The sequence below is a fragment of the Poecile atricapillus genome, chromosome 3 (assembly GCF_030490865.1).
Source record: "Poecile atricapillus isolate bPoeAtr1 chromosome 3, bPoeAtr1.hap1, whole genome shotgun sequence".
NCBI lineage: Eukaryota > Metazoa > Chordata > Aves > Passeriformes > Paridae > Poecile > Poecile atricapillus.
The window spans coordinates 40,934,604-40,947,583 of record NC_081251.1 but is presented as its reverse complement, the minus strand read 5'-3'; the positions used below and the strand labels follow the sequence as shown (position 1 = coordinate 40,947,583).

Genomic DNA, 12,980 nt, shown 5'->3' with positions numbered 1-12,980 from the left:
GAAGACAGTTGTGAATAAAATGTTCTTTCAGATCCCCTGGCAGCATAATGGCTGCAAGTGTGCTCAGGGTCTGTAGATGAGTATTTTCTTTCCTTTAATTTCCAGTATAATGAAATTGTGGAGTATGATTGCTGAATACCATGTACAAGCCAGGCAGCTCTTAGTGGGGTGCAGCTGCTTAAAAAGGCTGGTACCCTGACTGGAGTAAGAATTTAGAGATGAAACAATTACACTTCTCCTGAAATAAACCATTGGCACATCGTGGAAAGGAGCCTTTATTTGCTGGTCAGACCTTTGGATTTGGGCAGAGACAAGATTATTCCTGCTCTTCATTGTGCTGCAATCTGGTAGAGGCAGCAAGTGTTCATTCACTGTGGTAACTCAGCAAATGCTCAGAGTGCTTGTGGCTTGAACCAGACTCACTTTTGAAAGGGGAGGGAGTGTGCTGAGGTGTACTGCCGCAGATTGGAGGGTGCTTGCAGAAATACCTGATCTAATCAAATGGTATTTTGGTCTTGCCTCATCTTTTGTCTCTATACCCCGGTTTGAAGGCCATGATAGGATGACCATGCACCCTAGTAGCCTGCAGAAGTTTCCGGAGCTTTTAAAGAGGAAAGAGAAAGGAAGAGAATGTAACAATTCTTACTGTCTTCTCTTGAAATCAAACCTCTATAATTTGTTTGTTTTTGTTGTTGATGCAGTGGAATAATAAATACAGATACTAACTTTATTATGACTTAGCTCTAGTGGTGTTCCCCCAGAGTTTCATATATTTTACTGTTGATGCTTGCATAGCAGTACTGAAGTAAAGAAAGTACTTGACATAATTGTTTGAAAGTTTGAAAACATGTTGGTTTTAATAATTCAAGGAAATTAATTGTAGATAAAACTTCATTTAAATGTAGGAGTTTTTTGTTGTTTGAAAAGGCTGAATAAATTGATTTGTAGTATCCTAGAATACCAGAGAGATTGATTAATCTCTTTTTTGTTCCACATGATCATACAATCATGAAGGTTGAAAAAGACCTCCATGATCATTGTCTCAAACCATAAATGGTTGATTACACATACTAAAATTTTAATTTAGGAAGTATTTGTGTAGTCTTGTTACTCCTGTGAACTTGTCTCCATGTACTTTATTGTATTTTTCTACTCTCGTGTTTGTCTACCAGCTTCCTTTTTCATCCATTTTCTAACATGTTTGGTTTCATTAATGAATTTATATCGTCTGTCAGTACCCCAAATATTTTTTTTCTTTTGCTTTGATTCAAAGAAACTGAAAATATGGGTGGAATATTTGTCAGAATACTATAAAAGACTATTTCTGTACTGGTTTTGTGACAGCATAAATCCCAGTTTCCTGCTTTCTAGTCCAGCTGGAAGGGTTGGGCATTGGAACAACAAAAATGTTGTACTTGGTAGTGTGACAGTTTTTTATCACATTGGATATGGAAGCACTACTCTGCATGCTGTATTTAAGACTGACAAATGTCAGATTTTTATGGGAAGTGTTCAAACTGTGGATGAAGTAAGGCAATTGCTGACTCCTGGTTTTGATCGATGTATTACATGAAAAATTGTAGGTGTATATTGATTGTCATTGTGTAACTGTCCTAAGGAATACCTGTTCCTTATTTGACCTGTTTAAAGCTTTTTCATACTACCCGCTGTAATTCACAATATATACAAGCTGAGTGGGTTTTGCTAAGTAGGCAGCAGTTCCTTCAGCCTTTGTTGTATTTCTGAAACTTCCATAGACTATCCCATCCCATCCCATCCCATCCCATCCCATCCCATCCCATCCCATCCCATCCCATCCCATCCCATCCCATCCCATCCCATCCCATCCCATCCCATCCCATCCCATCCCATCCCATCCCATCCCATCCCATCCCATCCCATCCCATCCCATCCCATCCCATCCCATCCCATCCCATCCCATCCCATCCCATCCCATCCCATCCCATCCCATCCCATCCCATCCCATCCCATCCCATCCCATCCCATCCCGTTGTTCCTCAGAATGGCATTAGGAATGGTTTGCTGCAGTGTGAACTCTAAAGACATTTTAAGATTGCTCCTAAAAAAGAGAAAAACGCTCAGCTTTCCGGGGCACAGACTTTTGTAGAAGAAACTGTAAATTTTTTTATGACCTAAGTGAGAGAATTTTCCTTCCCTAATCTTGGATGGTGTTAACCAGCACTTATTAGCTGTGAAGTACTTGTGCTATCTATGATCTCTTTTCCAGAGCTACCTTAAAATTGAAGAAGGATTTTAGAGGAGAGACTTCATGCCCTTATCTTCCTTCCCAGTTCATTGACTAGTCTGTGCTGCTTATAAGGTGGAAGGAGTAAGGCCTTAGTCTTAGATGGCTTTTCAGGAATACTTGAGGCCTGAAGGCCTGAACAAATTCAAGGCTTTTGGAAAAGCTGAGGAATACCTGCCACAGCATACATGTTAGCAGTTTGAGACTCACCAAGATGTGCTGACTACTGAAAACCCAGCTTATTTTTCTCCAGAGAGGAGAGTCAGAAGACTCTATGTACTCCTGTCCAAAACAGATTTTTTTTTGTAAAAATTTTGGTATAGGAAGATGTAAATGACATTTTTGTCATTCCTTGAAGCTGATTTTTCTGAAGGCTGCGTACAAGCTTTATGGGCTGTTTGTGTCTGCTGATGTTCACTATTATGGTATCCACTATTAAATGTGTCTCCATTTGCTGATGCAAGTTGTACTTTTGTGGAACCAGGGATGTGTGTTTCCTTAAACTATGCTGAGAAATGTCAAAAGCCCTAGAATACCATCTTCTTCTTGCCTTTTCTCTTTGCCTCTTTGTCCTTTACCTCAGCATGTTTTAATATCAATTCTAATTAAATGGATTCGGAGCTGTAGCAGCTCTAGCTGCAAGAGTCAAAAAAATTGCAAGTTGTTCATTTGTCTGTTTCTGAATAAGTGGTTTGCATAGGCCAGTGTATTTTTTTTTTCTTGGAAAACCATTTCCATATGAACCAAAGCTTCATATGGAAGAACTGAGGAAGGAAATTTGTAGAAAGTACAGATACTGTAGGATTGACCAGCATCCAGACATTCTTCTCTGACGAAACCAAATTGTGCATTATTGTGCTCTAGCCACAGAAAATATTTTATTAGGGGCAGATGGTTGTTGCTTGCTGTTTCTCAGCAAAAAAGCCTAAAAAGCTAGAGAAACTTGTAGTTCAATAAGTATTATTAGAAATAATACTTTTATATATATCACATTATTTATATATATATACTTCAATAATACGTATTGAAATATTATTACCATTGGTAAAGTTTTTTCCCCTGTACTGAGGAGTGGAAATTCTGTCTGGGCTTATAAGCAAACTTTACAGTGGGTGAGAAGTTTTTTTTTTCCATCTTCTTTCTTTTAAGATGTTATATTTTTTATTTGGTAGTTCAAAAAATATGCCTGTATGTGAGATGCTGGAATCAGGGACTACCATAATAAAAATATGGATTGGCTGGGAATCAGGATCATTTTTGTGCTCAGCACACGGTGGTTTTGTGTACTTCTGTTTGTTGGATTGTGGAGAACTGTGACTTGGAAACCTTCTGGTTTTGGAGGTGTTCATTGTAGTGGGCGTTGATCTCACCACGCATTTGAAGCTGGCATGTACCATGTTTGCTTGGAAATGGGAGAGGAAGTACTTCGGTGCTTTTAGCCCATTATAGCCTAAAAGGCAATCAGTGTTATATAAATGATACTTTGTTTTCCTCTTTCTGTTGTTTTTTCCAATAAACATTGTTTTTGCTCCTTGATTTATAAGAAAGTGTGAAATAATAATGATTATCATAATTTTTCATAAAATCACAGTAAAAACTGTTGTTTGTGAGAAACTGCATTATGAAATTAGCTTTCAAAGCAGATAGCTCTGTAGCTTTCTTGGAATCACCACGAACACAGCGTTGCACAGTACAGCACATCATGTCACATACTCATTATGATATCAAATTGTACTTTATGCTAGGGTACACAGACACAAAAAGCATGTTCCTGACAGACACCAGACTACAGGCTAATGGTGATTAATGGTTATTAGCCTGTACGTTTTGAACCTGTTATCTTTGTTTAATCAAAAACCAGGAAAAAAAAGCACTTTATAACATAATATCATAGGAGTGACATTTCACTGTATGCTTTCATTCTATATATTGTGAAGTACCATAATTTCAGTAAAAAATAAAGACAGATTTTTTTGATTGAGACATGAGAGATTTCATCTCAGGTGTGGAAAGACATCCTGTGTGTTACAAAACACTCACTGAAGTCATCAATTAGTGTAAATGGACATTGTTTAATCATTTATAGTTTCATTTACCATTCCCTATATTGCTCAGAAGTTACAAAATAACTTTCTTCTCATTGAATGAAATTTGTATTTGCTTTTATCAGACATTATGTCACACTAATTGTAGATATAAATTCTGCTAATTGTGCAGCCTCTGCTGAGCTTTCAGCTCTAGAAAACTTAGTAAGTAACCATGGGAGAAAAATCTGAGGGAAAAGGCATTAATAAAATAGATATTTAGCTGAATTGCATAGTGAGGGTTAGCTGAAAGTTTGCAAAAATCAAGAGATTAACTTGGATTATGTCTTTGTTAGCTCCTAGTTATTTTGGATATTTTAGGTTTCAAAGTGTCGACAGGTTCCTGAATGTCGGTTTGGTGCAGACTTGGCTGGTTATAATATAATTGCAGTTATTATACGTGCATATTTATATATATACACTCTGTCTATCTATCTATCTGTCTATCCATCCATCCTGTTAAATTGAAATGTCTGTGCTGGTCCTCTGCATCAATGTGAGTTTCAGACACCTGCAGAGACAAAAGCCTGGGCTGTTTATAGGGGAAAGGACAAGCAAGGAGAAGGGAAGATGAAAGGCTTGAAACCAAGGATGAAAGAAACTGGAGTATATCAAACACTGTATTTTTGCATTGGAGTTGAACTAAATTTTTTTTAAGATATGTAGCTCTTGTTGGAAATGTAAATACTAAATCTGGAGCTGAGTAGGAAGTAACATTTTCCGTTTTGCAGGAAGTTGAATTGTTTTGTTGTTCCAAAAATGAAGGGGGGAGGAGGAGAGGTGGAAAGTAGCTGCATAATAAAGTGATGCATTGGAGGTACAATCTGTTTGGATCTCACAAAAACTCCATTTTCATTTTACGTCACAGATTTTATTCTGACTTTTGGTGGACTTGTCTTATGAATCCTTCTTAGACATTAAAATGAAACATGTTGGTATTTTGAAAGGACCACAGGATTCTCTTCCGTTTAAGTTAATTTGTGAGTTGTGGTTTTTTAAATTTACACTGATTCATTTCAGCAAGTTACTGTTTCCCACTCTGCTTGAAAACAGTCAGTTTAAGTTATATAACTTGAGTGCAGGTACTTATATTTGCTAGAGACAGCTCTGCTAAAGTAAACATTAATTTTTAGATTTCATTTTTCAAGTGCATTTTCTGTCAGTTCCTAAGCTAAAGAAGATTTATTTATTTTGTTGGGCGTTTTTGTTATTTCTTAAAGTGAGTATTTATGTCTGTGTGTGTGTTGATCTTTCCTTGGAAAGGAAAAGTGTGATATGAGAGGAGGAATATTTCTTAGTTTCTGAGTGTGACATAAGTTCTTACAAAAACTGTTACAGTGATGCTAGTCGGAAAGGCTGGTGATTATTCTGAAGCTGAGATGATTCAACTGATACAGTTAAAAAGGGGTTTTGCCGTTCTGATTTGACTCTGGTGTAGAACAAAAATGCTCTCAAAAGTATTACGGCAAAGAAGCTGTAAAAGGAGACCGGATTATGTTGAGTTTTTTATCCGTTTGCATAGTCCAGAGGAGAGGTTATAAGATAGAAGACAAAACACTGATTTTTAAAGCAGGGAGAAGAGGAATAAATCTGAAATTGGTTCAGGGTGTGGGGAAACTGGGACATTGTATGGTTTTTCCATGTACTTTGCAAATATTTCCCATCTTAAAAACTAAATATAGACAAGAAGGAGGATGCCAGTTCTGTGTTCTGTTCAATGAAAGAGCAGACTTAGTGAAAGGAAATATATAAACATAGTGTTTACATATATATCACTGTTTAAATTAGCATGGGTAAAGAAACTTCTGATTTGAAAGCTTCCTGTCACTTTCATATACTGATCTGCTTTTTCCTTTCTTGTTTAGCATGTTGTCAAATTGAGAAGGCAGTGCAATTCTATTTAATAGTTAATTGATTTATTTGAGAAGTTGCTTTTAAGTAAAAGGTTTTACTCTCTTTGAAGTTAGAACATATTTTCTTATTCCTTTGCAGTTTTCCCTTAACATTTTAAGTGCTATATGACCATCTGTGACTTTTTTTTCCTGTTTTTATATAGCTCATCCAGTTGATTTTGAGTCACCTTACAGTACCAGACCTATGTAGACTAGCACAAACTTGTAAGCTACTGTATCAACACTGCTGTGATCCTCTACAGTACATTCATCTCAGTTTACAACCTTACTGGGCGAGGATTAATGACACATCCCTGGAGTACCTACAGTCTCGCTGCACTCTCATCCAGTGGCTGAATTTATCTTGGACTGGAAACAGGGGAGCCATCTCTGTTTCTGGATTTAGCAGGTCAGTGTTAAATGTACAGAAATATTTTGACAATCTCTGCTTGCAGAGCTGCTGCGTGGTAGTTTCACTAAGTATTTGAAACTTTATTAAAAGGCAAAAAATGTGTTGGATCTACTATAAAGGGTGTGATTGTTATGATGTAGAAAAAAGGAACAGCCAAAACAGTAGAAGATACTAAATATAGCAGTAGAAGTCCATAGCAGTCTGTAGAGTCTGCATGTTCCAAGCTGCTTGTGACTGAAAGGCTTCTTCCAGGGGGAGCAGTGTTTTGCTTTCTTCTGGGCTTCTTAAACACTCTGCTAGAACTGAGCTATCAAAAATCCATCTTGCAAGGAAAATGTTTATGGTTGTTCTTTGTACAGATGAGTCATCAGTAGGACTGTATTAGAATGGCTGCAGTAATAAACTGATTGCATACTCACATGGTATGAGCCAAGTAATCACTGGAGTCCAATGTAAATGCAAATATTTTCATAAAAATGATTTAAAACATTAGCCCTGTTGGAAAACAGGGGGGTTGCATGTGCATATTCCAATGAGCTGAAAATATGACTGTGGTGTAGATCATTAAAACAGCAAATTTGCAGGGATTCTTCTCTGTATAACAGCCATGTTCTCTGCTTTCTTAAGATATCATTTCTTGCTTCTTTGCTCATTTGCATTAGTTAAACAGCTTCTATCAATGCATTTCATTTAAGCAAAAGTTGTTGCTTGAACTAAGGGGTAATCAGCAGTGGCAGGTGAAAGCAGAAATTGACTGATAAGAAACAGAAATATTTAATATATCTGAAAAAGTAGTCTGAACTCTCATTGGTTTTCTGAATGAAAAGGTTAACTCAAGTATGCAGACATTTTCTTTCCTTTCATGCCAGATTCCTTACCTGAGGAAGTAAAATATTTTGATGAAGTACTTTTCAAGATGCGAATGTTGCTCCTGTTTTTCCACACCTCCAGTGTAATGCAAGAATCCTATGCTTTTTTTGTGCTTATTGGTAGAAAAAGAAAATAGACTTTGGCTAGTTGTTGAATTGAGTACAAAAATTTCTCCTAAATGTGGATTTCATGTTAGATACTTCATGCAGAGGATAAATATGCGAGCTTTAATTGAGAATACAACTCTGAAATCATGAACTGCCTGCTTTCTGATGCTTAGCTATTAAGTCTGTCTTTTGAAAACTTAACATATGTGAATCTTTTTGGCAACTTTTTTTCATTTCCATTAATTTTTTATTTTTTTTAAGCATACAGTACTGCTAAAAAACTTTGTAGGCTTGGAAGAAATTATTGCCAGATTCAGAGACTTCTAAACTTTAGAGTTTGGCATTTCTGACTTCCACTTACTTGAAAATTACTTTATTATTACTAATTTTTTTTTCTTCAGTACTGAACTACTGTAACATTTATGTGTATGCAGTGTTTTTAAATAATAAATATTCATTATTTGTCTATTTTTATACAAACACTTTCGGTTTATATTTCTTATAAGGGATTATTTGTAACAAATGGGAAGAAGTTTATTGACATTGTTGCAATTCTGAAATTATTTTAGTTTTAGGAAAAAGTGTTTCTTGAAAGGGATGGATGTAGTCTGGGAATGGGAGATGCAGTTCAATCGTAAATTTTAGAAGCAAAGTTATAGGCTAAATAGTTAGCATGTCTAAACTGTGCTTATCATTTTCCCTTCTGAAACAAAAGTTCTCCACTGTAACTGGTGGAGAGGTCTTGTTTTTAAATTTTTTTCTATTACTGAAATAATTTTGCAATCCTTTGTTCTGTAAAAGTCCTTTCTAGTAGAATCCCAACACAAATTTTTCTTTTGACAGTCTTTATCAGCATGTTTGTCAAATTTGCTGGCCTACAGGAGAGGAAAATTTGCTGCTCATTTGCTATTGAAGTATCTGTTAGTCGAGGAGACTCATTAGAACAAGATTTGCTTTTCAAAGGCATTAATCTAACTGTTGTTGAAAAAGGAGCTTCCTGGTAAGAGATGCTGTTCCTTGACAGATAAATCTGTCAATAAATTCTTTAGTTCTATTGCCAAGGTTGTCATTAAGATACCACAATGTGGGGAATATTACAGCATCCAGGACACATAATCAAGAACTCAAATAGTTTTTCCTTTTGTCCAAAACCAGGACATATATATTTTTGCATTTTTTTCAGCATTTGGAGTTAGTTGGCAGTGTCGAGTTCAAAACCGGTGGAGTTGGTTTAATTCTTACAGTTGTACAGTGTAACTTATGATTTCTACAAGTCAGGGTATGTTTAAGTGCTACTCTTGATTAAATCTTATTTTAGAAAATATTTTTCAAAAATATTTTTATCTTTTTTTTTATGACAATCTTAAAAGTAGTAGCTTGTATAAATTTGTCATTTTAAGATGTTCATATATGCATGGAATGATTGAAAATGCTAAGAAATTATTGGAAATACAGATCTTCTTAAGAAATGTATTAAAGTGAAAAGAAGTTAAAAGTAATTTTAGGAAATGTGACTGGAGCAAATACTGTATTATCATGAGAAGACAGAATGCTTCAGGCATATGAACATCCTGAGGCAAAGCTGAAGGTATTTTAACTTATTGATAACATCTCCTCCTTAGGGCTAAAAATTACTATCATACATTTTTCATTTCAGCATATAATATAAATTAACTAAACTTTATATTAGATTAAACTAAAAGTGTACAAAAAAGTGAAAGGAGTATCCGAGCAGTCTCAGGAGTCTGAAATGCAAAATGACAGGGAATAAGCAAAGATTTCACGGCAGGCATTACATAAACAGCACTGCATTTCTCTTGGCTTTAGGGGTCTGGTGAAACTCTTCATGCCAGGGCAAAATATCAGTGTGGGAGGGTAGAACCTATGTAGGAAGAGTGAGGAGAGTTGATTGGAGGAGTACTAAATATTGAGACGCTGAATAAATGCTCTGAGGTTTAAACAGCTCAAGGACAATGACAGTTTAAAAACTGAGTTCTGCATGCAGATTTTCTTGGATCACTGGTAATGTCATTAACTTGTTTAAACTCTTTTGCTTTAAACATCCGAAGAATTAGGATTTTTATTTACATCTGACATTTTACACTGTGAAATGAATTAATAGTGTTTTATTTTCAGGTTAGTGATGCAGTATTTGCATGGCAAGCACATCCAGAAATATTTCTTGAACAGTTTTGTTGTTGTTCACGTTTGAAGGCTTTCATTGCCTTTAGTAGAAGTGGGTTTTGACAATGTTTAATTTGGTGAGGCTTTTCTAGAAGTCAAACTAGCAGGAGGGTCAGAGAAATTACTGAAATATGCACCAAACAGTCACAGAAAATAGGAGTAATGTGTGACTTCACAGGGATTTTCAATTTAACAATCAGGTCTGTCTCTTGCTTTAATTTCCAGAGGTTTTTAGTAAAACTGGGGTTGGCTGTAACTAAGTTACAACATTTGTTTTGCATGTTTTTCTTGAAATAGTTTTATCTGTGTTGAGAACAGCACAAGATCAGATACTTAATATTCTACTTACTTACATGCCATGTTTTAGAATTTGCTTACCAAAAAGGAGGTGTAATACATGCTAGAGTAGAAAATAGAATAGCTAGAGGAAGGGAAAGTGACTTCATTTTAAAACCAAATTACCTTACAAAGTCTCACTCTCAAGCATGAATACTTGCATGCGCCAAGAGAATCAAGATGTGTGTCCAAATCAATTTGTCTGGCATGTGGTCTCACCATCCTGTGCTGCTCCTGTCCTTCGTCTCCTAATCTGTGTGCCCTGAGAAAGTGCCTGCACAAGTGTTCAAGGATGTCAGAGACCTGACGTGACACTTCCACCAACACGCGCCTCTGTTCCAGCCCTTGTGTTGCCATTTGTTCTTCGTTGTGCTTCTACACCTCTGTGTACCCAGTTGTTCTTCACTCATACCAGCCTTAACACTTCTGTTACAGTTACCTGTGCTAAATGCTGCTGCTGTCCTGTAACATGCCAGTCTTGAAAGGAAAAGCATCGCTGTGAATTAAAAAATACATTAACGTGTCTTTAAGAAGGATATTAAAATGGAGTACCAAAACCAATTTTATTAAACACAGGACTGAAATTGTAAGGCAGAACATCCTCCGTGAGTTTGTGCAAGTAATCATATAGATAGAACTAAGTGAGAAAGCGAGGACCTCAAGATCTTGGAAGTGAAATAAGGAAGAACAAAATCCACATGGGTTTTGACTTTTTGCGTGTCTGGTGGCAGGCTCTGGAAACAGGAGACCTGAGTAGCAGGAGGGAGCATGTGGTTGGCTTGAAGCAGACAGAAATGGTTGTTTTTATTAAATACTAATTCTAGCAAGTTTATACCAAGGAAGGCCTGGCAAATGGGGCAACATTTTATCTGTCAAGTAACAGAGATAACATCCCTAACATGGATGCTAATGTAAGGTAATACTACAAGGGAAAACGCTAAAGGAAAAAAATTCTGTCCAACCCTGTGTTGTTCACAAACGCAGGAAGTTGCTTCCCTTTTCTGCCCTCTCTCTTGGATACCAAATTCAAATATATGTCAGTGAGTATAAAATCAGTACTGAAGATGTTTAGTTGAAAAAAGATTTGGTAAAATCGGCATATAGAAAACTGTTGTGTTAATTGCACTAAAGGAATATAAAACTATGTAGCTAATTGTGTTTAGGGAAGATGAGTAGATGAAAGAGAACAGGACTGTGATTCCTGCTTTTTGTAGGGTCTTTAGTAATTTTGAACTGGGAAGTATAAAGTGAGGACCATTAAGCTAAGTGTAGATTCTGTAGCCAGTGCAGTTTCACCAGAAACCATTGGAGCATATGTGATGTGTTCAGTACCTGCATAAGCACATGTCTAAAAGTATTTTGAAAATTTTTTTGGGAGGTCTTACATTCTGACATGAAGAGTACTATCTCTTGTACCTTGGATTTTCATTTTGGATCATGAGATATGCTTATGATGTACACGTGAATTACAAGATTGGAAATAGTTAGTGGCCTAAGTGACCCTGCGATCATGATTGATTTAACATCACTATGAGCAAGTATCATCCTGCCTCCTAATAGATATATCTGATGTTTCAGAAAAACTTCACTAGGACTTACTTCCCAGAAGCTGAAGGGGACGAAAATAAGCAGCAGGTCTTGAGAGTAGGCAGAAGGTGATGGAAAGTGAGATTCCTTTTTTTATTAAAAACATCAATCCCCTCACCCTTGGAAAAAAACAAACCAAAACAAGGCCCCCATTCCCCCTCCAAAAACCCAAGCAAAAACCAAAACTGAACAACTAAAAGGCCTGAAAAACTGCTGTCTAGAGTGAGGATAAACTTCAAGGGAACGGCCCAATCCAGTATCTAGCAAAAGAAATGTACGTGTTCACATTATCCTACGTTATTCAGTCAATTTTTATAGCAAACATGAAGGGATGAAGAGAAATCACTTCAGACATGGTGTGTATAAAATATTGATAATAAAAACAAAACTAAAGGGATGGATGACTGCAGAACAGAGGAGAGACTGAGAACAGGAACCAGTCAGTCCTTGGTGATTAAAGGGAGAGTTACATGAAGAAATGTGAAGAAATTTTGATTTGGGTAGAAGGTGCTTTTTTTGGATGTTATTTTCAGACTAGCTAAATCGAGCCAGTCACTCAGAGACTGTTAAGTCTCAGAAGTATGAAGACTGTGCCACATTTGTTTTGAAAGCATGAAAACTCATATTCTACCTTGCCATATGGCTCTACGTGGAGATCCATGTAGAAAGACAGCAGCAATAACCTCTATCCTGAGCAGTCTGTTTAATGCAAACAAAGGTCGGGGTGTCTCCATCATTCTGAGGACTGTGCATTTCTGCCCAGTGTTCTCTGCCCTGTGCTGGCTGGGGACTTCCTCAGATTCCTCCTTCTCTTCCTGTTCCTCTCTTTCCTACATGCATGTCTGCTCATTCTTGTACCCTGCTGCTGCATGTACCTTATCCCCCTTTTGTTTTTGTTTCATGTCTCCTGAGTAACCTTTTCCAACAAGGCAGCAAAGCCATGAAGGGCAATGCTTGTTGCTGTCAGTATGTTTGGCTTCTGCCTGTGTGTTTCAAGTGTAATGAATTTAAATAAAACGTTATGAGGATAATAACTCCTAAAGCTGGTGAGCCTGGAGTTCTTCTCCAAGTTTTGGGGTTAACTGAGTAGTTCCCTGACCTGGTAATGTTAACTTGTAATAGGTCTTAGAAAGAGAAGAGCATTGATCTCTACTAACATTTATAACAGCCAAGCCCTATTAAATTATATGGCAGTTAAGCTAACATCCATTATTGTAATGGAGTAATTCATAAAATATTTAT

General features: G+C 36.6%; 1 protein-coding gene across 3 annotated transcripts in view; it reads left to right on the top strand.

Annotated features, from left to right (window-relative positions):
- FBXL4 (F-box and leucine rich repeat protein 4) overlaps positions 1-12,980 on the top strand; it is a 66,524-nt gene that overhangs the window by 17,553 nt on the left and 35,991 nt on the right. For all 3 annotated transcript variants that reach the window (XM_058834755.1, XM_058834756.1, XM_058834757.1), the window contains one exon: positions 6,407-6,651. In XM_058834755.1, coding sequence (XP_058690738.1) covers positions 6,407-6,651 — 245 coding nt within the window. The remainder of the gene's footprint in view (positions 1-6,406; positions 6,652-12,980) is intronic.